The sequence below is a fragment of the Sturnira hondurensis genome, unplaced genomic scaffold (genome assembly GCF_014824575.4).
Source record: "Sturnira hondurensis isolate 20B ecotype Veracruz unplaced genomic scaffold, ASM1482457v3 Scaffold0005279, whole genome shotgun sequence".
Classification (NCBI taxonomy): domain Eukaryota; kingdom Metazoa; phylum Chordata; class Mammalia; order Chiroptera; family Phyllostomidae; genus Sturnira; species Sturnira hondurensis.
This window is the reverse complement of record NW_028077910.1, coordinates 9,342,792-9,370,414: the sequence shown is the minus strand read 5'-3', so window position 1 is coordinate 9,370,414 and position 27,623 is coordinate 9,342,792. Positions and strand designations below refer to the sequence as shown.

At 37.6% G+C, this 27,623-nt stretch overlaps 1 protein-coding gene across 3 annotated transcripts in view; it reads right to left on the bottom strand.

Moving 5' to 3' along the window:
* WDR49 (WD repeat domain 49) overlaps positions 1-26,814 on the bottom strand; it is a 119,773-nt gene extending 92,959 nt beyond the window's left edge. For 2 of the 3 annotated variants that reach the window (XM_037046599.1, XM_037046601.1), the window contains exons 1-4: positions 26,180-26,814; positions 7,519-7,959; positions 2,131-2,307; positions 1,106-1,280 (exon numbers count right to left, since the gene is read on the bottom strand). In XM_037046599.1, the coding sequence (XP_036902494.1) occupies positions 1,106-1,280; positions 2,131-2,307; positions 7,519-7,959; positions 26,180-26,323 (937 nt within the window). In that variant the 5' untranslated portion in view covers positions 26,324-26,814. The remainder of the gene's footprint in view (positions 1-1,105; positions 1,281-2,130; positions 2,308-7,518; positions 7,960-26,179) is intronic. The other variant, XM_037046600.1, reaches the window with a different exon arrangement.
* Between the last annotated feature and the right edge of the window lie 809 nt (positions 26,815-27,623).

The following is a 27,623-nucleotide window of genomic DNA, read 5'->3' as shown; positions in this document are numbered from 1 at the left end:
TTAAAGGATTGTTAGAAGGTACCAGAGACATGGTACAATTTATACTGAAATAAAAAATGAAGGATCTATAGATTTTCATGTGTAATATTTTTATTGTGGGTCATGCACTAAAGAATTATCACCCTCCTAAAACCCCGAAATGTCACAACTACCATGAAAGCCAAAAGTGGGGTCCATTTTGACTGTCTCTTCTTCAAAGTATATTAGGAATAGACCTACAATATAACAGTCCATGAGATTGTGACTTTTGTTCCTTTCCGTGGGCATCATGTAACGTAGTGATTCGGAATGAGAAAATTACCATAGTTCTTAGTGTCTGGACCAAAGCAAACATAGAGAGCAGATATCTCACATTTAGGTCTTGAGCATCAGCTTCAAATTCTGTAAAATTTAGGCATATTGTGAAACTAATATACTCATTGGTGACTAGGTCTATGAAAGTTCTGGCTTTCTATAGATTCTGTTTTATAACATAATCCTAGCACACAGAGGAATACTGCTCACATACTCTCGATCAGAAGAACTGAGTCATTATACCAAAAAAAAGAGTAAAAAGTACAAAAGATAGTTCAGAAGATCCCATTGGTTGCTGGAGGAAGGAGGGTTGGAGGTGGATGAGGGTACAAAAGGGATAAATGTTCATGGAAAAACACAATAAAAAATAAAAAAAGAAGATTCCACTTTGAAGACAGTCCTACTAATACACTTCCATGAGAACACAAAGAAAGCAAAAGAGTAGGTTTGGAGGGAACCTGTTAAATTCTTTGACTAAGCAATACTGAAGTGACTGGATGAGACTAGCTAGGGTCACAGTTGAGTCGAAGTTAAACGGGTGCTGTGGAAATGATCTCCCTTCTCTCCCTTCTCTTGATTATGTGTTGAGTGCAAAGTTCAACAGTGTATGAGGCACCCTTTAGAAGGAAATAAAGAAAGTATTCCTGCCAGTATGCAGGGGACAGCAGAGAGTCCAGGACAACACCTGAGAATCCCTTAGAGACCATTCCTGGTTTCTAAACTTGAACATCTTGTGTGAAATATTTGCATCAAAGAATATAAATGTAGAAGTCAGGGGAGCATTTCACTCATTACAATGGAAATTCGGTACCTTGCCTGACCCACTCGCCATGATGCAGTTCGTGCTTTAATGTATAACAACATTTGTGACGTCCAGAAAGCACCTCCGCCCAGTTAATGGTTACGGTAGCTTCTTCATTTTCGCATGCACTAGCTGGACGCTCAAACAGAGAAATCGTGGCCATCATGAAAATAATTGCTTGAACCTTGAGAAGAACATTGAAAGAAAAACAAACAAGGGCAAAGAAATTGTTGCAAGAAAATTCTACATCCTTTAAGACTAATAACAAATTGAGATTGAACTAATAGGAAATTCTTCAATATTATTTGCAGATACAAGCGATCATATTAAAAAATGGAGAAACTGCAGTGTTAGTAAGGCAGTTAGCAACGGCAGCTCATTTGCTTTCATGATACACTAGCCACTAAAAACAGTAAGAATGAAAATATTTCACAATTATGAAAAAATGGTTCAAACTAGACTACTTAAGAGTTCACAGGCATATTCTAGTGTCATTCTGTAAGCAATAATTTCACAGAGGTCAGGTGGAATTTGATAAGAAGACAGGAGTCACTGCGTCCATGTCTGGTGTCTATGCTGCCCTCTCTAAGGCATCAGTCTTTTGTTACACGATGCAGGAAATAATTACTTTCCAGGAGGCTGGTACCAAGAAACCTGAAACCTTCCAAATAAAACTCAGAATAATTAATTTGAAAGTCATGAGAGGTAACTTTAGGCATTTGATATTCAATGTTGATTAATATTGTTATCTAATAGGTTATAAATATCCTATGATGAAAAAATGCAAAAAATTTTACATATGAAAATTGAGACTATACATAGTCAAAAAAACCACAATAAAAATTGTTTTTTTCATAAGCAAGAAGAGAAATTGTGACTAATCCATGTTTTCCATGTTCCTCATGTGTGGCCTTATAATCTATAATACAGTTCAATTAGAAGGTCACACTCATTGCACTTTATTTCTATATTTAGCTACTATTTGATGATTAAATTGATAGTGTAGTGTTCAATATAATGGTTCCCTTACTTACCTTTCCAGTTACATCCCCAAAAGACAGAATTGATTCATTGGTATCAAGAGGGTCAAACCAATAATCCATGCAAATCGGTGTTCCTTTTAGGCCTTGGAGTTTATATTGACAGGGAAATCCTTCTTTGGACAGCAGATCATAGAAACAAATCTCTTTACTTGTAAAAGCCACTGCTATCTAAAGTAGCAAAGTATAAAGTCAGAAAGCATTTCTAATGGAATTAGTAAGATCAATATGCAAAGCAGACATTTTCCTTGCAGCTTCTTAAGAGCATTACAGAACTTTAGCATGGTACACAAATGTGCTTTATCATAACTTTGGACACTAACCAAGAAAAAATACTTCCCATTGAAGTCAGTTGAACATACATTCTTGTCTGTCTTCACTTTATACACCCACCAACTTCTGCCCATGGAGACTAGATGATTCATCACAAAGGAGCAACAAAGACCCAGAGAGCTACAGTTTCACGCAGACACACCAGAAACTTCTCATACTGTGTTTCACAAAGTCGGCAGAAGCTTTCACAGAAATCAGTAGACAAACATTTGGTGAGAAGCCTTCCTAAGTCAGATAATACCCTAGGACCTATTTTTAAAAAGGGAAATACATTTGTCAATAAAATTGACAAAACTAACCATTTGTCAATAAAATTGACAAAACTAACCCAAAAAATAAAAGAGAAAAGATACACACTACTAAAATCTTAACTAAGAAGGGATATTATTATCAACTTTACAGAAATAAAAAAAATGGTAAGAGAATACCATGAACCATTGTATGCCAACAAAAACCTTGATTAAATTAATAAATTCTTAGAAATACAAAAATTACCCGAACTAACTCAAAAGTCATAGAAACACTCAGCAAACATATAATAAGAGACTAAATTAGTAATCAAAAAATTTCCACAAAGAAAATCCCAGTCTTGGGTGACTTCATTAACACATTGAGACAAACATCTAAGGATTTAACACCAGTCCTTCCAAAACTCTTCCTCAAAAAGTGAAAGAAATACTTCACAAATCATTTTATGAAAACAATACTATCCTAATACCAAACCACATAAAGACATCACAAAAAATAGTATATCAATATCTCTAATGAATATAGATGTAAAAATCTTTGAATAAATACTAACAAAGAGAATCCAACAACATATAAAAAGATGACACTCCATTACCAAGTTTTGTGTATATATATGGTCTGTCCAGAAGCTATGCAGCCAAGTAATATTAAAAATAGAGACATTTATTGAAGAAGATACAAGAAACATTGTACATAGAACAACGATGCCTCAGTCCCCTTCAAAATAGGCACCTTGAAACCTCACACAATTCTCCCAATTGCCATCAGCTACCCTGTCATATTTTCCTGAATATCATTGCTGGCCTGAAACCTCCTCCCTTTCAAAGCTAATTTTAGTTTTGGAAAAAGCCAGGAGTTGCAGGGTGACAAATCTGGGCTCTAGTGGGGCTTTGGTCACCTAGGTGATTTAATGTTTTGCAAAAAACTCTGCATGAGACATGATGCATGAGCAGGTGTGTTGTCGTGATGAAGCTGCCAGCCACCAGTTGCTCATAGCTTCAGCCTTCTGAATCATCCAAATAGTTTTTGCAGAGGGATGTTCAAGCTTAATGCAAGATTTGGTGGCAAGATCTAAACTGGAACATCTGATCTACTGGCGCAGTCATTTTGAACTCAATAGCCACACAGTACACATGCTCAATCAAAGGCATCTACTGTGCCCAGTGACTACTACAGTGAAGTTGTCATTGTTCACACAGGTGCATTCCAGTCCACTTTCTTTGGCTGCTAGCTTCTAATAATGTTGCACAAAATATTCTCATTATAGTAACAATAGTTGGACTTTAGTCTAGACAGACCTCATATATCAGGAATGAAAGGTTAGTTTAACATGTAGGTACAATCAATGTAATACACCATATTAATGGAATAAAGTACAAAAACTGTATGATTACCTCAGTAGATACAAAAAAAGCATTTGATAAAACCCAACACATTTTTATAATAACAATACTCATGAAACCAGGAACAGAAGAGAACTTCCTCAACTTAACAAAGAGCATGTATAAAAGAAAAACAAAACCCACAGCTGATAAAAAATCTGAATATTCTTCCTAAGATCAGGAACCAGATGAGAATGTTTGCCATTACCACTTCATTCAACGCTGTACTCAAGTTTCCAGCCAAGGGAATTAGGCAAGAAAAATAAATAAAATCATCCAGATGAGAAAAGAAGAATTTAAACTATCTATACTAGTAGATGGCATGATCTTATATGTAGCAAACCCTAAGGAATCAACAATTAACAACAACGGCAACAAAAATTAGAATAAACAAGTTCAGCAAAGTTGTAGGACATAAGATCATTTTTTAAAAATCTACTGCATTTTATATACTAACAATAAGCAATCTGAAAATAAAATTACCGAAAGCAGTGTTGAAAAAATGAAAACACAAAAAAATACTTGGACATAGTGTTTGTAAAGTATTCATTTGATAAATGTATAAACCCAGAATATATAAATAGCCGCCAAATCTTAATAGTAACAAACCTTCATAACAAATGGTAACTCAATAAAAAATACACAAAAGATTTGAGCAGACATTTCACCAAAGTGTATATACAAGTAGCAAATCGGTACATGAAAATATAGTCAATATTATTAGTCATTAGGGAAATGTAAATGAAACCCACAATACAATAAAATACAAACCTGTTAAAATGGCTCCAATTAAGAGAACAAAAAACCTGATCACACCAAGTATTGGTGAGGTTGTGCTATGTTCATACAATGGAGTACTACACACGAAGAAAAATATAAACGGCTGATACACCCCACAACATGGAAGTATCTCGAAACAATGAAGCCAAGTTAAAGAAGTCAGACAAAAGGAGCACACACTATGATACTAATTATATAAAAATCCAGGAAATGCAAACTAATCTACAGTAACAGAAAGCCTACCTGTGTTTACCTGACAGGGAGGGATGGGAGAAGTTGGAGGGAGGACTACAGAGGATACAAAGAAAGTTTTCAGATGATGAACATGTTCGTTATCTTCATTGTACTCTTGAGTCTTCGCAGGTATAAAAATGTATTAAAATCTATTAACTTGGATACTTTTAATATGTGTAACTTATTTTGTGTGTTTATACGTCAATAAAGCTACTGTTAAAAGGAAGTACAAGCAGCATTCTCAGAGCTTCTATGTTGAGTAAGTACAAGGGAAAGGCTAAGATGTGTCGGTCCTGGAGAGCAGCAAGAGCAGCATAACCATTACATAATACAGCAACACAAACATTCCATTGTAAGAACGGAATGCTGTGCACAGGCATCAAAAAATCTGGACTAGAACTACATGTGAAGCCATACCAGTTCAGCATTAGCACTAGATCCTCAGCAAGAAGGAACAGGACAGGATGTTAGCTGACACTACAGAGACAGCAAACACGGAAGCACAGGTTCAGACATCAGGCCGCTTCCATTATACATCTTGCAACACCGATTACATCCTGTGTGATTGGGGCAAATTCCACAGCCTCTCCTTGCTCAATCTCTAACTCTGAAAGTGGGAGTAATATCCACTTTATGGTGTTATTGAGGGAATTAACAGAAAAGGGCACCTGACATAGGAAGCTAATGAGGATGATGATGGTGCCTTAATGGTTCCAGGAAGCAGAGAACACTATTTCCCACCTTTAAAAAAAAAACTTGCTCTGGCTGATTCTGGGTCTAGTGTAGTAAATATGAGATGATCCTGGAACATCTGTCATACCAGGAAGCAAAGAAGTTTTCAAAAACTGGCAGGATTATATCAAAAAGACTCAGAAAGCTGACATGTATTAGTTCCACTGACAAAAAAAATGGTACAGTTCTGGGGATGGAACAATATAGCTCAGAGGGTTGACACGATTCAAATTTGTTGAAACCCACAAGTCTACAATGATATTGATAATAATAACGATAGTAGTACTCATGTTTTTCCTTCAGAGGATAGTAGAAAAGCAGCTCATTATTTTGAATACTGGGAAATAAAAGTAAAGAATTAGGCACTTATTCTGCCTTTGTTACACAATGTGTACTGCATGATAGTTAAATACTGACCAGGGGAATTCATTTTTATCGAGTTACTGCAGTTTATAAGGGACGAGGAAACGATGAAACCAACAGGTCTTCATCTTGCAGCCGTAACTGTTAACGTCCCAAGAAGAGAGAGAACCAGGGATTTGGGGCCTCCTGACTGAGGAACACCTATATCACAGCTTTCAACTTAACTGCCCACTTATGGGAAATACAGAGAACGAGCGGACATGTTTAAAAAACCCAGGTAAATTCAACCTGCAAATCTAGAGTGTGGAACAGCCTAAAGGACAAACATCTAGTTTCTTTAACAAAAACATCAACCAGCAACAATAAAAATGCAAGAATGAAGATGAGGTGAGGGAAGAGGTGTAGATCAATAGACACATATCAACTATTTAAAATGTTTTTGAACTCTATTTGGATCTTGGTTCAAACTAACTTCCAAATAATCAAATTGTAAACAATTAATAATCATAATATTAGAAAATATGTACATGACTGGATATTTTAATGATATTAAAGAATTACTGCTACTTATATTAAATGTGAGAGTGGTGTTATGGTTATACTAAACAGACACATTTTAAAAATATCAAAGATTTCCAGGTTAATGATTGGATGTTTGAGATTTCAAGAGAAAGGAGGTTTAGATGAAACAAGATCGACTGTAAATTGGAAAGTGGGTAGGGGTGAACACAGGTGTTTGATACTATTATTCATGTTTGTATATGAGTTCCAAATTTTTCAAGGTGAAGATTGCCACCTATTTAATATAAAATATGAAGAATGTGGATTTTTAAGCTGCATCTTTCTCATAAACGGATTCCTTCAGTATGGTACCTTGCCCACAGGCATAGTTACGTGGACTGAGTGGGCCCTACATGTCTGAATTAAGAAACTAATCAGTACAGTGAGGGAAGCAGTTCCCTGTAATTGCACTCAGCTGCACCACGCCTGGTAGAGCCTCTCGGATCTGCATACAGTGCCATGATTCTGCTGCAAAGTACATAGTTATAAAGGCCTTACTAGCTAGCCATGCAGCATGACCACACTGGGAACAAAGCCAAACATTCGAGTCACTTAAAGGCACTCGAAAGAACAGCTTGGAAAGCAGAGTAGTTCCCTTGGCCCTACTTGCATTGCCTCGAAGTCAGGCTGGAGGCACAGAGTAATGCAGCTCTCTGTCCCTGCTGGGGTTGTACTTGATACCAATCTGGAACCCTGTCCCATCATTTTCCCCTTTACAAGCAGTACATTCATTTATAAAAATGCCTACCTTGTTTACATTTTCCAGAGGAACCAGACTGGTCACCCACAGGTGTTTGAGCTTAGTGGCGTCTGGAGTGATGGGAAGTGTTTCTTGCAACTTTAAATTCTCTCCCCAGATTCCTAATAAGCCTTCCTTGCTGATGGTTAAATAACAACTCAAGCTTTTTAAGAAAAGCACTTTTTGAATGGTGTCCTTGTGTTTCCCTGGGAGGAATTCAAGGTCTTTCCACTGGGGAACCACAGTTGCCTTTGCTCGCTCTTCGTTCTCATATAGTGTCAACAGCAGAAATGAAGTCAATTTGTCCCAGTCAATGAAGCCATCTTGGGCAACATCCACTTTGTCGAAGAGTTTCCCGTATTCCTCCTTTGTGCCCCAACCAACAATCTCTGTCATGCTCTGCATAAACTCTTCTCTGGACATACAAGTGGTTTGACTTGCCTCTGGGGCCTAGAAATTGGGAGAAACACAAGACAACAGTGAAAGGATCATCAGTACCAGAGCATTGTGCTACACCACAAAGTTGATATAATCAGCAATTCTTTGAAGGTGCAAAGAAAAAATGTCTTTTACTTATAACAGCATTAAAGTGAATTGGTGCCGAGGGGCAAATAATCAATGGGGCTACAAGCAGACATTCTCAGGAACAAATGTCCTTCCAAGTGGAAGAGGGGAGGCAGCAGAGTCAGAGATCTGATGTGATGAGAGAAGCAGGGGTCAGAGCCTTGCCGGGTTCTGGGCCAAGGAAGGCAGGCGGCCTCTATAGGTTGAAAAGGGCAACGCTGAGCCTACAGAAGAAAAGCAAGCCTGGCATCACCTGGATTTATTCCCATGTAACCTGTTTTGGAACTTTTGACCTCTAGAACTATGAGATAATAAAGTTGTGCATTTTAAGCTACTGAATTTGTGGAAATTTGTTATGACGTCCATAGGAAATTAATACGGTGGTTTACAGAAAATGCGTGGATCCCTGAAGAAAGTTAGCACATCCAGTAAATTATACAACAGTAGAAATGTAATCCAAGGGCAAGAAGTATATTTCTGTAAATATACACGAAGAACAGTGAACCCATAGACAGTTGATTTTTGTTATTCATCGTAGTTATGTTTTATAAAGTCTCTACAAACAATAAATCAGTAGGTACTCAGCCACTGCTACTAGAGGAAATACAAGGTTAGATTTCTTTGCACAGTATTTTTATCAACTGATTAATTCATAATTTTGTTTTATGTGTGTTTCTATTGAAAGACATCTTATAGAATGTATATTGTTAACTCATTAACATTGAATTCATGGCCAATAGCAGTATAGCTCACGACTGAATGAAATTTATCAAACGTGTATTTTCTCCATAAGGCACATCACAGTCTTCTTGCACTTAGAAACACTAGACAGCACTTTAGGAACACTTTTGGGTGCCATTGTAAAGAGCGAAATCACCAACAAAAAGCATAAAATTAAAAAAAAAAACCTTTGGCAATAAATAGAACACAAATAGGACACTTTTTTTTACAGTAAGAGAACAGAAATAAGAAGGCAAAATATTATCTGGTTGGACCTCTGCCCAGAGTATGCATCTCACAAGGCTAATTTTTTTTGCTACTCTGTGTATGTCTGTGAATGTTCATAAAATCACCTTAAGTATTGAACATAGAAGTACATATATCTTCGTAAATAAATATTTTCAAGTTTTTTGGTCACATGCCCAGAAGAGGGATTGCTGAGTCATGTGGTAATTCTATTCTTAACTTTTTGAGGAACTGCCATACTGTTTTCCATAGTGGCTGCAAATTTTAGCAAGTAAGCAAATTTGCAAACACAGAATTCATGAATAATGAATATCATCCATATTTCAAGAAAGTACCTAACTTAATATTGACAGATTGTTTAGTTTGGTGAAATTCATGATGAGAAAAATCTACTTTTTCCTATTGCTTCAGAGCCAGAAAGTCAGTATTGAGAGTTAGCTCTGGGAGGAAGCATATTACAGAGCAGGTCAAGCAGTCGAAGGTTGAATCCTGATTCCACCAGGAACCGGGGGAACGACTGGGAGTCCACATCACTGACAGGTCAATTTCCACATCTAGGAAATGAACATGGTGATATCAGCCACAGGAAATTTGTTATGAAGATTAACTGACATATCAACAGATGCAGAAAAAAACACGACAAAATTCAATACCAAGTCATAATAAAAATTCTCAGTAAACTAAGAATAAAATAAAATTTCCTTAACTTGATAAAGAATATCTGTAAAAAAACATGCAATAAGCATATGGTGAGGAACTTGAAACTTTTCTACTAAGATCAAGTAAGCACATGGCAAAAATGTCCCCTCTCATCATTGCTTTTCAGCATCATCCCGGAAGCTCCACATAAGGCCATCAGACAAAAACAAAGGAAATAAGAGGCATAAAGATTGGGAAGGAAGGAATAGAACTGCGTTTGTTCTCAGATGACATGATCATCAATGTAGAAAGTCTGAAAGAACCAGCAAACTCTGGGAACTAATAAGTGATTACAGCAAGGATGTAGGATACAATGCTAATATATAAAACTTAGTGGCTTTCCTATACACCAACAATGAACAAACACAATTTGAAATTAAAAACACAATACCATTTATTTTAGCCGCCACAAAACTGCAATACTTTTGTATAAATCTAAAAAAATACGTATGTACTAGATCTATACAAGTGAATCTACAAACCTTTGGTTAATGAAATTAACAACTAAATAAATCAGAGATTGTTCATGTTCAAGAACAGGAAGACTCAAAATAATCCAAAGATTTCCTACAATTCCAAATTGCAGAAAGTTATTTTGTGCAGTTATTCACAAAAATAACTGATAATAAACTGGTAACTGATATAAACTTATCAGTTTTATATCAAAAAACTGATTATAAAGTCTATATGGACAAGCAAAAGACCTGGATAAGCTAACAAAATATTGAAGGACAAGAACAAAGGTGGAGGACTGACTACCCAATTTCTAGACTTACCATAAATTTCTAGTAGGCAAAACAGTGTGGTATTGGTGTAAGAACAGACAAATATACCAATGGAACAGAATAGAGAATACAGAAATTAACCCACATAAATATAGTTAACTGATCTTTGACAAAGGAGGAGATACAATGATGAAAAGGTAATAATTTCAATAAATGCTGCTGCAATAACTGAACATTCACATGATCTTTTAAAAAATGAATCTAGACACAGATGTTATGCCCTTTATAAAAATTAACTCAAAATGAATCACAAATCTCAATATAAAATGGAAAACAATAAAACTCCTGGAAGATAGCACAGAGACAAACCTAAATAATCTTGATTTTGGTGATGACTTTTTAGATGGGATGTACTAAAAGGCATGAATAATGAAAGAAAGAATTTATGATCTTGACTTCATTAAATTTAAAAACTGCTCTGCAAAATATAATGTCAAGAGAATAAGAAAGGAAGCATAGACTTAGAGAAAAGATTCAAAAGATACCTCTGATAAAGAACTTCTCCAAAATGTACAAAGAATTCTTAAAATTCAACAATAAGAAAACAAACAACCCAATTAACAATGGGCCAAATATCTCCTCAGCAAAGATGTACAGATGGCAAATTAACATATTAAAAGGCAGAGAACTGCAAATTTTTAAAAAAGTGAGATATAACCACACACCTAGTACAATGGCCAAAATCTGGAATACTGAAAACACCAAATGCTGGCAAGAGTGTAGGGCAACAAGAACTCTCATCCATCGCAGGTGGGAATGCAAAATGGTACAGACACTTCGGCGGTTTCTTACAAAACTTATGAATCCAGCAATTAATTGACCCACATAAATCCAGTGATCACACTCCTCAGTGTTTACCCAAGGGAGCTGAACACTTATGTCCACACAGACATAAGTGTGGACATAATTATTNATATCTCCTCAGCAAAGATGTACAGATGGCAAATTAACATATTAAAAGGCAGAGAACTGCAAATTTTTGAAAAAGTGAGATATCACCACATACCTAGTACAATGGCCAAAATCTGGAATACTGAAAACACCAAATGCTGGCAAGAGTGTAGGGTAACAAGAACTCTCATCCATCGCAGGTGGGAATGCAAAGTGGTACAGACACTTCGGCGGTTTCTTACAAAACTTATGAATCCAGCAATCAATTGACCCACATAAAACCAGTGGTCACACTCCTCAGTGTTTACCCAAGGGAGCTGAACACTTATGTCCACACAGACATAAGTGTAGACATAATTATTTGTAGCAGCCAAGATGTCCTTCAGTGGGTGAGTTGATAAATAAATGGTGCTAAGTGACATTAGCCAATCTGAAAAGCTTTCATACTATATGATCAGAGGTTGCCCTGGGATTAGAGGTGTGGGGGAGGGAGCAATAGGCAGAACATAGCATTTTCAAGGCAACGAAACTACTCTGTGAGATACCATAACGATGGATACATGTCACTATACGTTTGTCCAAATTCATACAATGTACAACTCTATGAAAGAACCCTAATGTAAACTGTGGCCTTTGGGTGTCTGTGTAGATTCATCAAGTGTAACAATTGTACTACTCTGCAGGGAGATGTTGATAATGAGGAAGGTTATGCATGTTTCCAGTCAGGGATATAAGTGTAATCTCTCCTTAATTTTGCTGTGAACCTACAACTCCTCAAGAAATGTAAAATCTTAATACAAAAATGATGAACTGAGATGCTATGTGTGCAAGAACTATGTAATCAAGTATTTAATAGAAGCTAATCTGGGTTTTTAATTAAATTAATTTCCTGAGAAATAATTGCTGTCTAACCCTTTGAACTACTCAGAAGTCCATAATTCTTATCTTTCTTAAATTATTTTAGTTTAACAAGGTTAGATAGATGGAAATTTTCAGTGACCCAGATTTTAAGTACAGAGAAAGAACCCTGATCCTAAAAACACTCCATTTAAGCCACAACTGCAAACTGTTTGTGAAAGGTAAGTCATGTCAATCTTTTATTTTAAATTATTTCATCAATAAACCCCTCACATCTATGTCTGTATCCCATTAATTTAATAAAATACATTTTAAAACTTAATCTCAGAGTATTTTCTTCCTATGAACTAATACTTTATTTTTATTTCTTAGGACAAAAAAACCTGTTCCCACAAGTATCAAAACACCTTTTCTTATTTATTGGAACATGAAATTGGAACTAAACTACAAAGAAAGAATAAAACAAATGTTCTTCCCTGAAGTAAGTTAAACAACGCACTTCGTATTTGCTGCATATGGATAATGCCCACGTGCAGAGGGAAGACGTGACGAATGCTCTCAACACACCTGACGGACGAGCACAGCTGTCTGATGCACCGACAGTCCTGCCACTGACTGTCCACTCAGGAGCTTTTGCTGTTTTCGGTGTGAACGTAAGCCGTGACTTTGCCATACCTTGGGTTAAAATGCAAGAATTTGCCTTTACCGAAAAATCCTAACTTATTCAAGAATCATTATTCCTTGACCCATAAGTATGTGGTTTATGTTTATTAGTTTTATTATATGTTGTTTAATAAATTAGTTAAATGTATAATTAAAGTAGATGATGTTTTACATGAGCTTTAAAACACAAGTGCAATAACTTTTACCATACAGTTAATTCTTATTTGTCTGTGGCTCCCATTTATGTTCTGGGACTAGAATTACTTCATTCATTCTGTTATGTGACATACACACACACACACACACACACACACACACATCACATTCTTTGGCAAGGAGACTGTGGTTGTATAGTTGCCTCAGTTTCAGTTATTACACTTCTAAATAGGGATCATAATCACTAGCTCTTAGGGCTGTTCTCAGGATTACTTAATAAGTCAATGTACATATACCACATGGGATAATTTATTGTGTGTGGAGCATATTTATACTCAACAAAGGTTAATTCCATGCTAAGTGTTTTAAAAGAATAAAACCATGAACTAAGCCATCATGACAGCAACGACTCTTCTCTGGGGATTTAGATCATTGATTTGTTGATGTGTGTGTTTTTGTGTGTATGTGCATGAGGCCTCCAGAATTGTACATATTGTTGGCAAAAAGGTTCCTTTGTTTATTTTGTACAATGGCTCTTGTAGCGCTTAGTGATTTTTAATTTCATTCTGAACAATTCCGTTAGATTGTATTGTGACAGCTGTCAAGTCGGGGTGCATAAAAAAACATCAAAATTGGTGAATTTTGGGTAGCCATTTTAATACTGAAGATGAAAGAAGATAAGCAACATTTTCTGGCATATTAGGCCTTATTATACTGAAATGCAAAAAAAAAGGATTTCTGCAGTGTATGGAGAAGGTGCTGTGACTGATCAAATGTGTTGAAAGTGGTTTGCGAAGACTTGTGCTGGAGATTTCTCTCTGGACGATGCTCCACAGTCGAGTAGACCAGTTGAAGTCGACGGCAATCAAATTGAAACATTAATTGAGAACAATAAATGTTATATCATGCAGAAGATAGCTGACATACTCAAAATATTCAAATCAATAAAGTTATTGGTAGAAATAAGAAGTGTGTCTTTTATTGTATGGAAAAAGACCCCAAGAACTTTTTGACCAACCCAATAATTCCTAATTTTAATAAACTTACCCTACCTGTTGCATCCGGGATGGGTAGTTGCTCCCTAGGTGGTTCTGAGATACTTCTCCGTGGGTCAGGAGAATAAGCGTAGGACACTCTGCAACAGGATTATGTGAAGACCTATTTCCATCATGATTACCAGTTGCTAGTTTGGGGCATAACACGAAACAGAAACCGTGTACACATTGTTTCAGCTGCTTTTGCTCAAAGGCACAAATAGACTATCTTAAGTGAGCCCAGTGAAGGTAAAGTGCACCTGTCCCCAGAAACCTTGGCCATTTCATCCGTGTAAGACCAAATCTCCGTGCTCGCAGCTTCCACCTTGTCTTCAGCCACTGGTACTGCTACGCGGCGAACTGCAGGTGAGCCAGATCTCGGTCTAAAACTTCTCGGCAAAAGGTTACTCCACAGAAAGAAAGAGAAAATAATCCTTCAATCTAAAAACGAACTTGTAATTAGATGACAAATTCTAATCTGTACTAATCTGTTCTAATCTGAATCTAATTACATCTGTAATTAGATTCAGTCACCAGTGGCAACATAATTTATCTTTGTGTAATCTTTGGAGATATATACACACACATGTATATATATGTATGTATATATACACATATAAATACATAAATATTTATGTATAGATACATACACATGTATATATATATATACTTACATATTTAAATTAGTGCTAATTCAGGTACCACCTGGTTTTATGCGTTTGTGACATAACACCCCGGGCTGTAGCATCTTCGGGTACAATAAGATGATCTGTACATAGGGCCATCCTTACATTAAATAATTCTATTAAAATATTTACTGTTGTTGACGATCTATCCACATCAAGATAAATTCACAAGCATATATTTAGTATAACTAGGGAAGTATTAATAATTTAGGAAATTTTATTTCATTATAAAACATAGACCACAAAACAATGAATTCTCAGCCCCTTCAATGGAACATTTAAGTAGTATGGCTTTAATAGGATTTTCTTCCAATTTGTTCTAATTTGATGTATACCTAACCGACAAAAACTACCCAACCATGTTTAAAAGTACACCTTTCACTCCTGTTAGTCACGATTTGCTGTCTGGGCTTTTTGAGGTAAAATTTAGTACCTCTGCGTCTCTTAGAAGTCATTTTCTGATAAAGTGAAAAGTGTACGATCCATTAGAAAACATATTCTCACTCAGCCCTTCCTGAGATAATGCTTTTAAACTTATTTTTTGTGTCTTTTAACTATTGAGTAGGAAAATCGTGAGTTATTTTCTCCAATTTTTCTTGCAAGAACAGTAATATACTCAGAATGCCTGGCTGATTATCTCGGTAGGCACAGTGTTGGACCTTTAGAAAAGTTTCCTGTTTCCCCGAACCCCTGTCAAAGAATATTCTAAAAATCATTTTCATCTTCCCGGAAAGGGTTTTCTGCAGTCACAATCAGTTCTAGTGAACTGCCTATCTATTATTTATAGAAAATGAACTCTGTGAAATTCTGTTTAGCTTCTGGGCTTTGTGAGATCTGGATCTCACCGTAACAGGAATACGAAGCGCTGAGCTAAGTGCAGACCTTCCAAACTCTACCCAACGTAAGAAATGTGACAGCCCTTTTCTCTGTAAGAAGAGACCATGTGCTTTCAACTAGCAATGTGTGAGCCCATGCATTCTAACAGCTATTTATTTGGTTTTGCACAAAATAATCTCTTTTTACTATAGAACACATAAGATGTAGATCAGCCAACAATTAACATTCGCCACGATGCCATCAGCCTTTCAGATATTTTCTGAGGCAGAAATAGAATATTTGTGGGTTATTTACCAAATGATGTTATAATATACCTGTCTTTGATTGCTGCTCTTCCAGTTTAGATCATGTCATGAAGCTACACCTTGTACAATATACACTGGTTTTTATCATCATTTTTAATGGTTGCACAATATTTTACAGAGAAGGCATATTATTTATAAACATCTATTGTCTTCAATTATTCCCAATTCTTGTCTGTTTTATATAAATGACCCTAAGACAAACATCCCTACACATAGGTCTTTGCTCAACAGTCCAATTCTTTCCTGAGGAAAATTTACAAGAAGCAGAATTGCTGAGTCAAAGAATTCCCACGTTCTTAAAGCTTTCGATATAGCTTGCTAAACGCTCCTCTGGAGATGGTTGAACACATTTCCATTTCCATCAGCAAAGCATGAGATTGACTATATTGCCCCAGATCTCACCAAGCTGTGGTATTCTCATTCTTCATAAGACTCACCGGTTGGTCACTGACAAATAGTTCTAGTGAGCCTAAACCTTGACATACTTCCTGTATGACAGAGCAATGCATTCCCAAAACAGCAATTCTTTCAAAAAGCCTGATGACTCTTAGAAATTTAGAAATGCTGTTTATGTTTTTCCCCCTTTAACTTTTTCCTATGGCAATATTTTATAATGAAATGAGGAAAGAACAAGTTTCTTCCTTTCTCCTATTTAGTAAGTAAGGACTTGCCAGAAACAAGAATACAAGTCCCAGTTAAAAACTATGGAGAGAGCATAATTCAATTTGATCAGAAATCTGGGTATTCTCTCCTCTATCAAAACTGACCATGTGTCTGCATATCACTGACCAAAGGATGGCTGCCTTTATCCATTGGTTGCTATTTTCCCCTAGGTCCTGAAAAATGATCTGTTCGTTAATAAATGTGCATTGACCATGTACACCACACATGCTGGCATAGGTAGGTTTATTTATTCATCTATTAGATGAGCATATATTAAGTGTCCACTCCATGTCAAAATCTATTCTAAACACTCAGCGTCAGCTTTCAACAAGACAGATACGGTCTATGTCCTTCCAATACTTAGACTTCAGTGAGGAGGGTGGGTGTGCTGGTCACAACGATTCTAGGTAACAAAAGTAATAAAAGATCCCAAGAATCACACTGATTATATTTTTCTTCCAATTTCAAACAGAATCTAGACTTTAAACATGTCCAAACATTCCACAAACAGAAATCCTGTATGGCCCAGAAACCTTTCCTTAGTTTGAATGCTTCTTGTTTTCTACTTTTCCTTCAGGTCCTTAGAATTGTGCGATGTTTCTTTCTTCTGCGTGAAAAATAGTTTCTAATAGGATCTCAGAATCTTGTTTTGCCCAGAACCTGCTAGTTTTATCAAGCACTTCACCATAAATAACATTTCTTCTGCCAAACATTTGACATGATTTTTGGGTAATGTTTCGTGACAGCTGAATTAGTATGCACTATCAAAATGCATTCTTCCCCTTATCTCTGTAATAAAATTTAAAATTAACATGCTGCTCTCTCATGCTTCATCCTGTTGCATTTGCCTCAATTTCTCTTGGTTACAAAGCATATTGGTTATGAATATGTATTAGGGTTTTCTGTCAAACCCTGCGAACATCTTCTGGAGCAGATTAGATACGTTATTTCAAAACAAACGCATTAGTTTATATCACCCCCTGCAATTTTCACTTACCAATGAACATTCATGAGACTGAACAACAGTACAGGAGAAGCTAGTCCACCAGCCAAGTTTCATGTTGCTCCTTTTTCTTGCTTCAATAATTTTTAGTTGGTTTTAATTTTCATTCACATTATGAATTCAATTATTCAAAAGCTCACCAATCTAAATGGAGTTTAAATTTTGTGACTAACGAAGATACAGACCTTGAAATCCTTATACTGAATTTAAGGTTTGGAACTAAACTTTTCCAAGCCAAAATATTAACAGTTAGATTTCCTTTCAACTGGTAAATTAGAATTGAATTGTTTCTGCAGGAGAAACAAGTCAATAAATCTACCTTTCACTTTTAAATAAAGATACATTGAGAAATGTAGAGTTAAGAGTAGTTATCCAGGCAATGCAGGGATTGTGGGTTGACTACAGTCACAAGGGAATTTCATGTGTTACTTGGACTTTTTTTACAATGAGAATAATGTATTCCAACCTTTAATAATAATGAAGTGGTTTATATAAATAGACATTATAAAAATGGATAAAACTGTATATGACTGGCCACAGCTTCTTTTCCTATTTGCTTGCTTCTCATCCTGCTACTTCCAGTAAATAACCCTGCTTCTCTGTTGCATCCACTTCAGTAGTTTCTCTACCCCCTTGAAGGAGTTTCTGAAGATCTGGTCTTAGACGCTCTGCTCTCTCCTCCAATTATCTCTCATGCACCCCTGGTCTCCACCCTCAGAGATCTATGGATCTCACACCAACACCTCTCTGCCTCCCTAACCCTTCAACTTGGCTTTAAATAAATAATGGCATTGAACTTAATCAAAGCATGAGCAATTATAGCAACAAAAAGAACACACAAGAACCTCTGAAAAGAGAAAATAGGAACATAGTAAGGTGTGAATCCAGCCTGGGGAGTGAGACAAGGCTTTCCTGAGAGAGAGTGGTATTTAAATATGAAGGGTGAGTAGGTGTTAGCTGGGAAATACCATTAAAGCATTCAAATAACTAAAATATGAGCAGCATGACTAAAGCAATTTGGGTACTGTTAGACTAGCGTGAAAGAAAGTATTTTCTGTTATCTCTGGGGCCAAGAATCAGCTTGGCCTCCAGGCTCCAAGGCATGAGAAGTCTGATATGTTTCCAGGGGGATGGAGAGGCTTCTTGGCCATATACATGTGGCCAGGAGTGAGGAAGTAGGAAAAGTTAGCAGGATTCCATGAGAAGGATCCAGAGCAGCATTGTCCAAAAGGGCTTTCTGCAGTAATGGAAATATTCTATAATCTGCCCTGTCCACTATGGTAGCTACCAGTCACATGTGGCTATTGAGTACTCCAAATATGGATGGTGTTTTTAAAGAACTGAGTGTTTTATTTTATTGAGTTCTTATTTTATCTTAATTTAATTTAAATAGCCGCATATGGTTCGTCGCCGCCATATTGGGCAACGCAGATCTACAGCAAAACCAGTGCGAAACCTGGCTTCGAATATGTCGAGAATTAAGGAAGAACGCATGCACACATGGGAAACCAAGGAGCAGGGGAAAATAGTGTACCTCGTAGGCCTTAGTAGAGAATGGTGTTACCAGGAGAGTCAAAGTGAATGAAATTCATATCATAAAATAGTGGTAAGACATGATAAAGAAAGAAAAGACCCCAGGAACTTGTGCCTAAGCAAGTGTGACTCAGAGTCTCAGGAAAAAGTTAGAAATAATAAAGAGAGAATTCAGAGGTTTCCTATTTTCAGTAACAGAGTTGGTGGGGTCTTGTGTCATCATTGGGTGTGCTATACTTGATGCTACATGAGAATGTGAAATCAAAATGATACAAGTTACAGTTCTTTGGGGGTTTTGTTGTCATCGTTGCTTGTTTCCTGATTCTCAGGAAATTTTTAAAAGTAGGCTTTGGTCTACTAAGCATCTTTGCTTTTCTTCTCTCTCCTTTATAACAAGTTCTCTAGTTGCTTTCTCTGCTCCAGATGTGGCTGAAGCTCAAGGTTAAAACATTTGTTTACCAAAAGCACTCTATCAGCCTCTCGGGTCAAACTTAATGTTTATAAGCACCTGTTCCAAAAGCGTGCAGAGAAATTGGAAAAGGCATGAAGCTGTTAGAACTTGTCACAGACTTCAACACAGAGGCCAAGCGTGGAGGAAAACCAATTTTTCATGTGTGTTGACACACAGCTTCACTTACTGTGTTTTGGTGATGACATCATTTGCTAACCTCACCCATACATTCTAGCAAGTGAGACAAAATCGTCAAAAGTCCTCTGTCATTTTCAACTGTGCCAGCGGCAGTGGTATTGGATTTGTCTGCACAGTATTACATGACGTGGAGGAAGGGGACCTGCAGAGCCTCGCTGATTTTCCGTTGCCATCAAAAAGGGGCTTTTTCATTCCACTAAGGGAGTTGGGGCAAGATGTGTTCTGCCTGCTGCCTTTGTTCAGTAGGTGATGAATTGACTGAGGCTGTTGAATGCACTCCGCAGTATATAAACAGAGTTATAAATTAAACGTCCCTGTTTACCTTCTCACAAGTCTTCATTGAAATGCCTTTAGGAAGAAAAATAGAATTTAAAAAGCAATGGGTTATTCCTATCTGTTCCTTTTATTCTTCCATTCTTTCTCTGCATTGATTTTATTGTAGGAACTGTTGATTATTAGTCGATTACACATTTGTTCCAAGTTACAAAGATACAGTGCTGTGCTATTAACTTAACATGCTCGTTTTACTTGTGAAATCCCTAGCCTATTCCTTAGAGAAACATCCCAGATAGAGGTCTTGCCGCCAGTGGGAGCCATGCCATATAATGGGCTGGAAAGTGGACAATCTACCCTCTGGCTGTGCCTGCCCCATTGTAATTCAATGAAATATTTTTGAGCTTCATTCTCCTTATGCATGAATGGGAAATAAAAATGTCTGCCCTGCCTACATTCCAGGTTTGTGAAAGGATCAAATAACAAAATAGTTACAGAAGTGCTTGGCAAAATTGTGCCGTACTTGGAAGATATTAAATGTGTATTTATTATTGTACCTCCACTCATTTCCAGAAAGACTTTTAGTTCCGTTACAACAGAAGGTTCATAGGCATTTGGGCCATGAAAGCAAAGCTAAAAGAACAAGAGTCATGTGTGAAAATAGCAGATAATTGTTCCAGAAAAATCTATGTGAAGAATAGTCCTATCAGTTGAACACTAAATTTGGCTTTCAACTTCTTGGCAGCTAAAGCAGAACGCAAAACACCATTAGGCACATGACTCTCCCTGATTTGCAAAAGGAAGCATGTTGTTTTACTAGGAGAGAAGATAATTCTCTTGCCATTAAACGCTAAAAATTGTGGGTGAACTACTTTTGGGCACACACCGGTCTACATGTTGCAGTTGGAATGCCAGCCTGGCCCACAAAACCTTTCCCCACGTGCTCCAGGCTTTTCTCCCCACACTCACCTGAAACACGGCAAGTGTGAAGGTAGACATTAGAACAAGCTTAGGCACCTGAATCCCTACTTGGAGCTGCCCACCGATCAGAAATATCCACTTTCTACTTCATATGAGTGAGAAAAATAATCCAGCCTCGTGTTTGAGCTATTTTGCACTTTACCTGCTCTATAAAAATTAAGGTTTTCGAATTTGGAAAGTTGTTGGATAACATAATATACAGAATTTGGGGGAGTTTTGCTTCACGAACTTGCACATCATTCTTGCACATGTCCATGCTAACTTTCTCTGCATTGTTCCAATCTTAGTAAATGTGCCACCAAAGCATGCGTCAGAGTTTTTAGCTATCATTTTTATCTAATCTCTTTTCATCTTTATGGGCTGTCTCATATTTTGTCATAGAGGAGCAAAATCTAACGGCTCTAAAGAAAGAGAATGAAACAAGGACAGGTGGTTTTATTTCTATGTTTCCTGCGGCAGACAGGAAAGAAGCACAGAGGAGAATCATTGTAGAACATGAGACAAGTCCAGGAGGTCCTGTCCATTTGGGTAAATTGATGGTGAACATACAATGGGCAACAAAAAGACAGAAAGAGGACTGTTCTTTAATACATTGGGAGGAGTCTTAAGAGTGTAGACGCAAAGACAAATAATGGAGAGATAGAAAAGGTCTAAATCTGATTTTCCTGATCCGCTTAGAGCCTACTCTGCCCGGCGGGGCACCGGAGCCCTCAGCTTTGACCTGTTGGAGCAAAGAAGCATTGTCAATCAGCCTGGGTGTAAGATCTGTCTGTAGCCTTCTCGGGAATTTTATAAAGACAATCAACATCATGCATTCTGTGGATTTATTCACTTTATTATCAAGCACAATTCTCAGATCTGCACAACTGCCTCCTGGACTTCTTTTTTTTAAAGATTATTTATTTATTTATTTATTTATTTTTAGAGGGGAAGGAGAGAGGGAGAGAAACATCAATGTATGGTTGCCTTTTGTGCGTCTCCTGCTGGTAGTTAGCCTGCAAGAAACTGGCCTGCAACCCAGGCATGTGCCCTGACTGGGAATCGAACCTCGATTGCCTGGTTCGCAGGCCTGTGCTCAATCCATTGAGCTACGCCAGCCAGGGCTAGACTTCTCTGGTCTTGTTAGGCCAAGTGTGTTTGTTTAGATTCCATTCACCACCCCTCCCCACCCCAGACAGTTCATTCTGAGAACACTCCCTGAACGTCTGTCTCTGGGAAATTCCTGCTTGGCCATACTATACCTTTTGGCCCTTCCTCCCTTGCATATAAATACCCCACATTTTACACACAATTTAGGGGATTTCCTATATAGCTATTTAAATCTCAAGATTTAGCAGGACTTGGGCAAATGACAGCATGGAGTAGATAGGACAGGGCCAGCCTTTGGCTCTGGACCCATCCCCTGGGCTGAAATAAATGCTCCAGGAGGTGGTCTGGTGCTGACAGTTGCTGTAGACACAGTTGCTGACAGAGGAAGGTCAAGACCCAATCTGGTGAGTCTAGATGTGCAGGGAAACGCTAGTCCCAGGTCAGCAGGCAGCAGGGCATCCTGGAGCAAAGAACAGCACGTCCTGCCAGGTGAGGCAAATAACAGTGAGGAATAATGAAGGTGCAAAACACCTCCACAGCCAGATGTGAGGAAGCAACTCAGTCTGTATATGTCAGACTTCTCTAACATTCCGTTTCCCTTGACCCAGAATTTCTACTTCTCCACACGCCTATAAAACCAGCACACCACAGCCACCCTTTTGTACACAATAGCTGAATTTTGAAGCACCTAAGGACGTGTGAAATATGGTTGACAGCAAAATCATGTGAATACCCAGAGACTGCGTCATTTCTCTGAGCATCAGCAGTGCTATGAGAAAGTTCGAGGAACAGCCATTTTTACAGTTCTATGAAGAACGCAATTTCCCTCCCTTCAAGCTGTCCAAGCTTTTTGGACACTGTCACTTGAAAGAAAGTGAAACTCACAAGTTATTTTTCTAGTACTTCTATCCAAGTATCTTTTTTGTTCTAAAGAAGAGGATCAAAGCATCAATTAAAATTTTCTGAATGTTTATAAAGTAGGAGATAGAAAACGATGTTCTCGTTCTCTTCTATGTGAATTCATGTCTTTGCAAATCGTATTACCCTCACTTCCTATCGCAACTAAAATGAATGTAGAATCCCACTTGTGTCGTGGAGGTCTAACTGCCTTTAGGAAACATATGCTTTAGAATCAAGACTGTAGAGGCTATATGGTTCAACCTCTACTCAGGGACCATGTAACACCTGTTAATGAGCACTTGCTCTTTCAAGCCCTCTCCAGATGATATCTCATCTAATCCTCACAACAACCCCCTTATCTCCATGTTAGAAATAGAGAAAACTGAGCCCCAAGCAGACTAAGTGATTTGCAGTCACATTATAAGTGACAAAACTGGAATTCAAGCACTAAGTGATTGTGACTTGTTTGTGCCACCACATAACAAACATAATAAGCATTACTGACTTTGTTCCTAAATGATACTGCTAAGATTGATAAGGTATGAGAAATGTCATTTGGAAATACGTGTGAAACATTTGCCACACAATTGAGAGGCCCAATTTCCCATTTGTTTAATTAAGCATCACTCTTGCTACTAAAGGAGATGGACTTGACCTAATTAATGTCTGCCAACTTCAGACCCAAACAAAGAAATGCCATATAAAAAATAAAATGAGAGGTAAAGAATCTAGTGTCAGAATCCTGGCATTTCTAAGATCATGTCTTCCGTGACTGGGCTACAAATCACTGCCTTTACAGTGCTGGGTTGCTGAACAGCTGCCGAGGGCAATTTCTGCTCGTACAGTTGCACTGCGACCTGTAGCCTGTGACTTAGTGCTCACGAAAGATGGACGAGACTCCACTGAGACCGCCCTGTGTATCGCTCTTCTCTAGGTGTTCATGCTACGTTTGGAAACCGCGTTGGCTCAAGGGCTAGCATTTAGTCCTGCTTGCCCATTGGCCATTGAATGATCCCATTCTCTGTGTTGAGTCTACTAAAAATGGCCAGACTTCATTAAAAAAAAAGAAATACCTGAAAAGTTCAATTTCTTTGTAAAAAAATCTGTCATTAGATTCTCTGCGTTCATGCAGATTCTGGACTCTAATCTCTACTCCTACCAGTAACATGTGCTTTTCCAACTGGTAATTTCAAAATGAGTGGTCTGGTCTTTGAAATGTTTAAAGTTAAAAGAGAAAAATAAATCTTGAGAATGATTTGACCAGTTTTACTTGGGTTTACTCCAGATAATAGGTAATTTGAAAAGAACACCCACTCCCACCATCCCGAAGCAGTTTCATTCTCTAACGTAATGAGGGTATCATGCTGACTCTCCTGATAGCCCCAAGCATCCAAACACTCTGTGTTCTTAGCACCAGAGCAAAACTGCCACATTTCTGTTCATTCCAGAGTCAAATTGTTATAATCTGCTGTTACATTTTTCTGAATGTCCTGTCAAAATGTTTGCTCTATTAAAATATGTGAAATTCATTTGGGTCATCAGACATGAACAGCCCTGAAATCTTTCAGACAAATGAGCTGGATGAATAACAAATACATGAAGACGAGAATGAGGAACATGGAACATGTAGGGCAAAGCATGTCTCTGCTACTAAGTACAGTAGCAGAGAAATGATGGATAGCACTTGGACATTAATTTACCAACACAGGTAAAATCTAACTTATACAACACACAGTATAACAATTTTTTTAGCGGTTAGCAGAAGTTATTTTTTTGGAAAGCTAAAGATTAAAATTTGTTCCAATTACAGGATAATGTCATTGTTATATTTCATCATACTATGTTCATTTCAAGGTGATATTTCAAAATATGGTATGTCTGTTTCCAATTAACATGGACATTTCCAAGTACCTGGGAGGACTTGTAGAAGCTCTGAGATCATATTTTGGTAAAGATCATGAAGTAGAAAGAATTGGGGCTCACGCCTACCTAAATTCCACAGCCCAGAAAATCACTTCTTCGTATATGCGTGAGAAACTAAAATTCAGTTTAATGCATGCCCTTTATGGTGCATAGCTGCAGAATTGCAAACTAATTAACTGAGAGGGACAAAAAAGTATTCACTTATAATTAAAATTCCTAAGGTTCAGTTTATATGTAAAACCAAAATGAAAACTTTAAATTGTGTGTTCTCTGGCATTGCTCCAATATTTAGAAAAAGAGTGGGATGCTTGGTTTTCGCATGGGATCTCCAGACCACGAAGCACCAGAACCAGCTTCAAAAAGGAGCTGTGTCATTTGGGTAAGGCCGAGAGAATTTTTGCACACTGGAGGTTCATACTTGCTACATGCAAGGACATTTACTACTGTGAGTCACCTTAAAGATCTGGCTTTCTCCACTCAGAAGTATGACCTTTGCCTTTCTAAAAATGTGTTGATGTCTATGAAGAATTTCTTCCAAGAATTAATTTCCCTTGCTCTGTGGTAATGGTGTTCAAGAGCAGCGCTCACACACTAAATAATATAATTTGGCTGGAAGAATGGAGAGAGAAAGCTACTCTGGTGTTCAGTTCTAGCCTGAGCAATTCTTTTCAATTCCCTGTTTTGTTCTGTTGTTTGTTTTGTTGTTTGTTTTGTTTTTAAGAGTGATACCTGCCCTGGCTGGTGTGGCTCAGTGGATTGAACTGTCAGCCTGAGAATCGAAAGGTAGGTCACCTGTTTGATTTCCAGAAAGGGCACATGCCTGGGTTGTGGGCCAGGTGCCCAGTTGGGGCTATAAGGCAACCGATCAACATTTCTATTCTTCTCTTTCTCCTTCCCTTCCCCTCTTTCTAAAAATAAACAAAACCTTTAAGAAATGAGTAATACCTTTATATTCTATTAATTTATTTTTTATTTAAGTATAGTAGGTATATAATCTTATATTGGTTATATTAGTTTTAGGTGTACAATATAGGGATTTGACATTTTTACACCTTATAATGTGATTGCCACACTAAGTTTGGTAATCATCTGTTACCATTAAACTTATTTTTAACCATTCAATATATAAGCAATTTTAAGAGGAAAATCTGTTTCATCCTAGTCTCCTTTGTTAGTAAGTCAAAGCTTCCAGTAAACAAAATTAATGCTTACCTCAAAAGCCCTCTGTATTTTGACAAAGTCACCCACACTGAGTTGGTTTTCAAGCAGAGCTGTGCTGTGGTCTTCACCTTCGCTTCTCTCTGGCCCAGGCTTCGACCCCTTGTCCAACTCCAGTGTAGCGCTCTGGTAACTCATAATGGCTCCCTGTCTTTTCAGCAGCCCTCAACAATGTCTCCACTTACTTTTTCCCTTCAACAGGTGTCTTTGAAAAGAAACCCAATCTAGCAATAGAATTCCAAATAAAAATACATTTCAAGGCTTACAATAAGGAGGCACAATGTTCAAGCTGAGAGATGGAGAATGAAAGCCCTCAGTCCCCACACTTCCTTCACTCCACGTTTACTTTCAAAGTCTGCAGTCCAATCCTTTTGAAACACCACCACTTTATACCCTGTTGAACCTGACTTGGTTAAAAATGGGTAAAGCTTCTCCCATGTTTATAGCAACTGACACAGGGTGCGGTTTCTAATCTTCATCTCAAATGCATTAGAAAAGCAACTTCTCAAAACCTCTTTGGCTAACCTTGTTTCTATGAACATGTGGAGGTTTGCAACTCCATTTTCTTGTCTGGAGACACTAGATGAGGCAGCTGCAAGGTTTCCATCGCAGTGAAGTGCTCCCCTCTGAAAAACACCTTGGCAGCAATGCGGGGTTGTTTGTCTCATCTGTTCCTGCTGCCTTGTGTGTTTCCTGGCAACCAGCGTAGAGCCAACTACAACTTTCCCTCTTCTCCTCCCTCCCTGCCCCCAACTAATGACTGACCTGAAGGTCTGAATACATGATATATATATATATGCTGATGGTGTTTTTTGAAAAGATAATTCAGTCCATTTTTCATTAAATCTCACCATTGTATTTTTAAAACAGCTGCTAGAAATACATTTTATGAAGCATGTCATATATTATGAAATGATATGATTAGCCAAAGGAAAGAGCATGACATTCAGAAATTGTATGTTTTGCACAGAGGAAATGTTTTTTTTCTTACTTAATAAGAACCCATTCCTTATATTCTCTTTGTCTTAGTTTTTATGTATTTAAAATGGGGATGGTTTAAAAAGGCTCTCAATTCACTGAAAATATGAGGGAAACATAATATGATAAACTTTATGATGAAACTATTTATAGCATCCTCACTGTTTCAGCTACTGTTAATGAAAAGAAGGGGGGGAGAGAAGTTGGCATTTTTGGAGTATGTACCACGTGCCAGGCCCTGCAGGAAACACTTTGTACTCCTTACCTTGTGTAAGCTTCCCCACCACCCTCCAGGCAGGTAAGATCCTGTCCCCACTGTTTAGATGGAGGCCACAGGGTTAGGAAGGTGTGGAATATAGCAGCTCCCTCTTTGACAGCTTGAACTCTAGGTGATGTCCTCTGCACCTGATTTTCTCTCTGCAAAATGAGGAGTCATCACTAGATATCGCCTAGGTCCCTT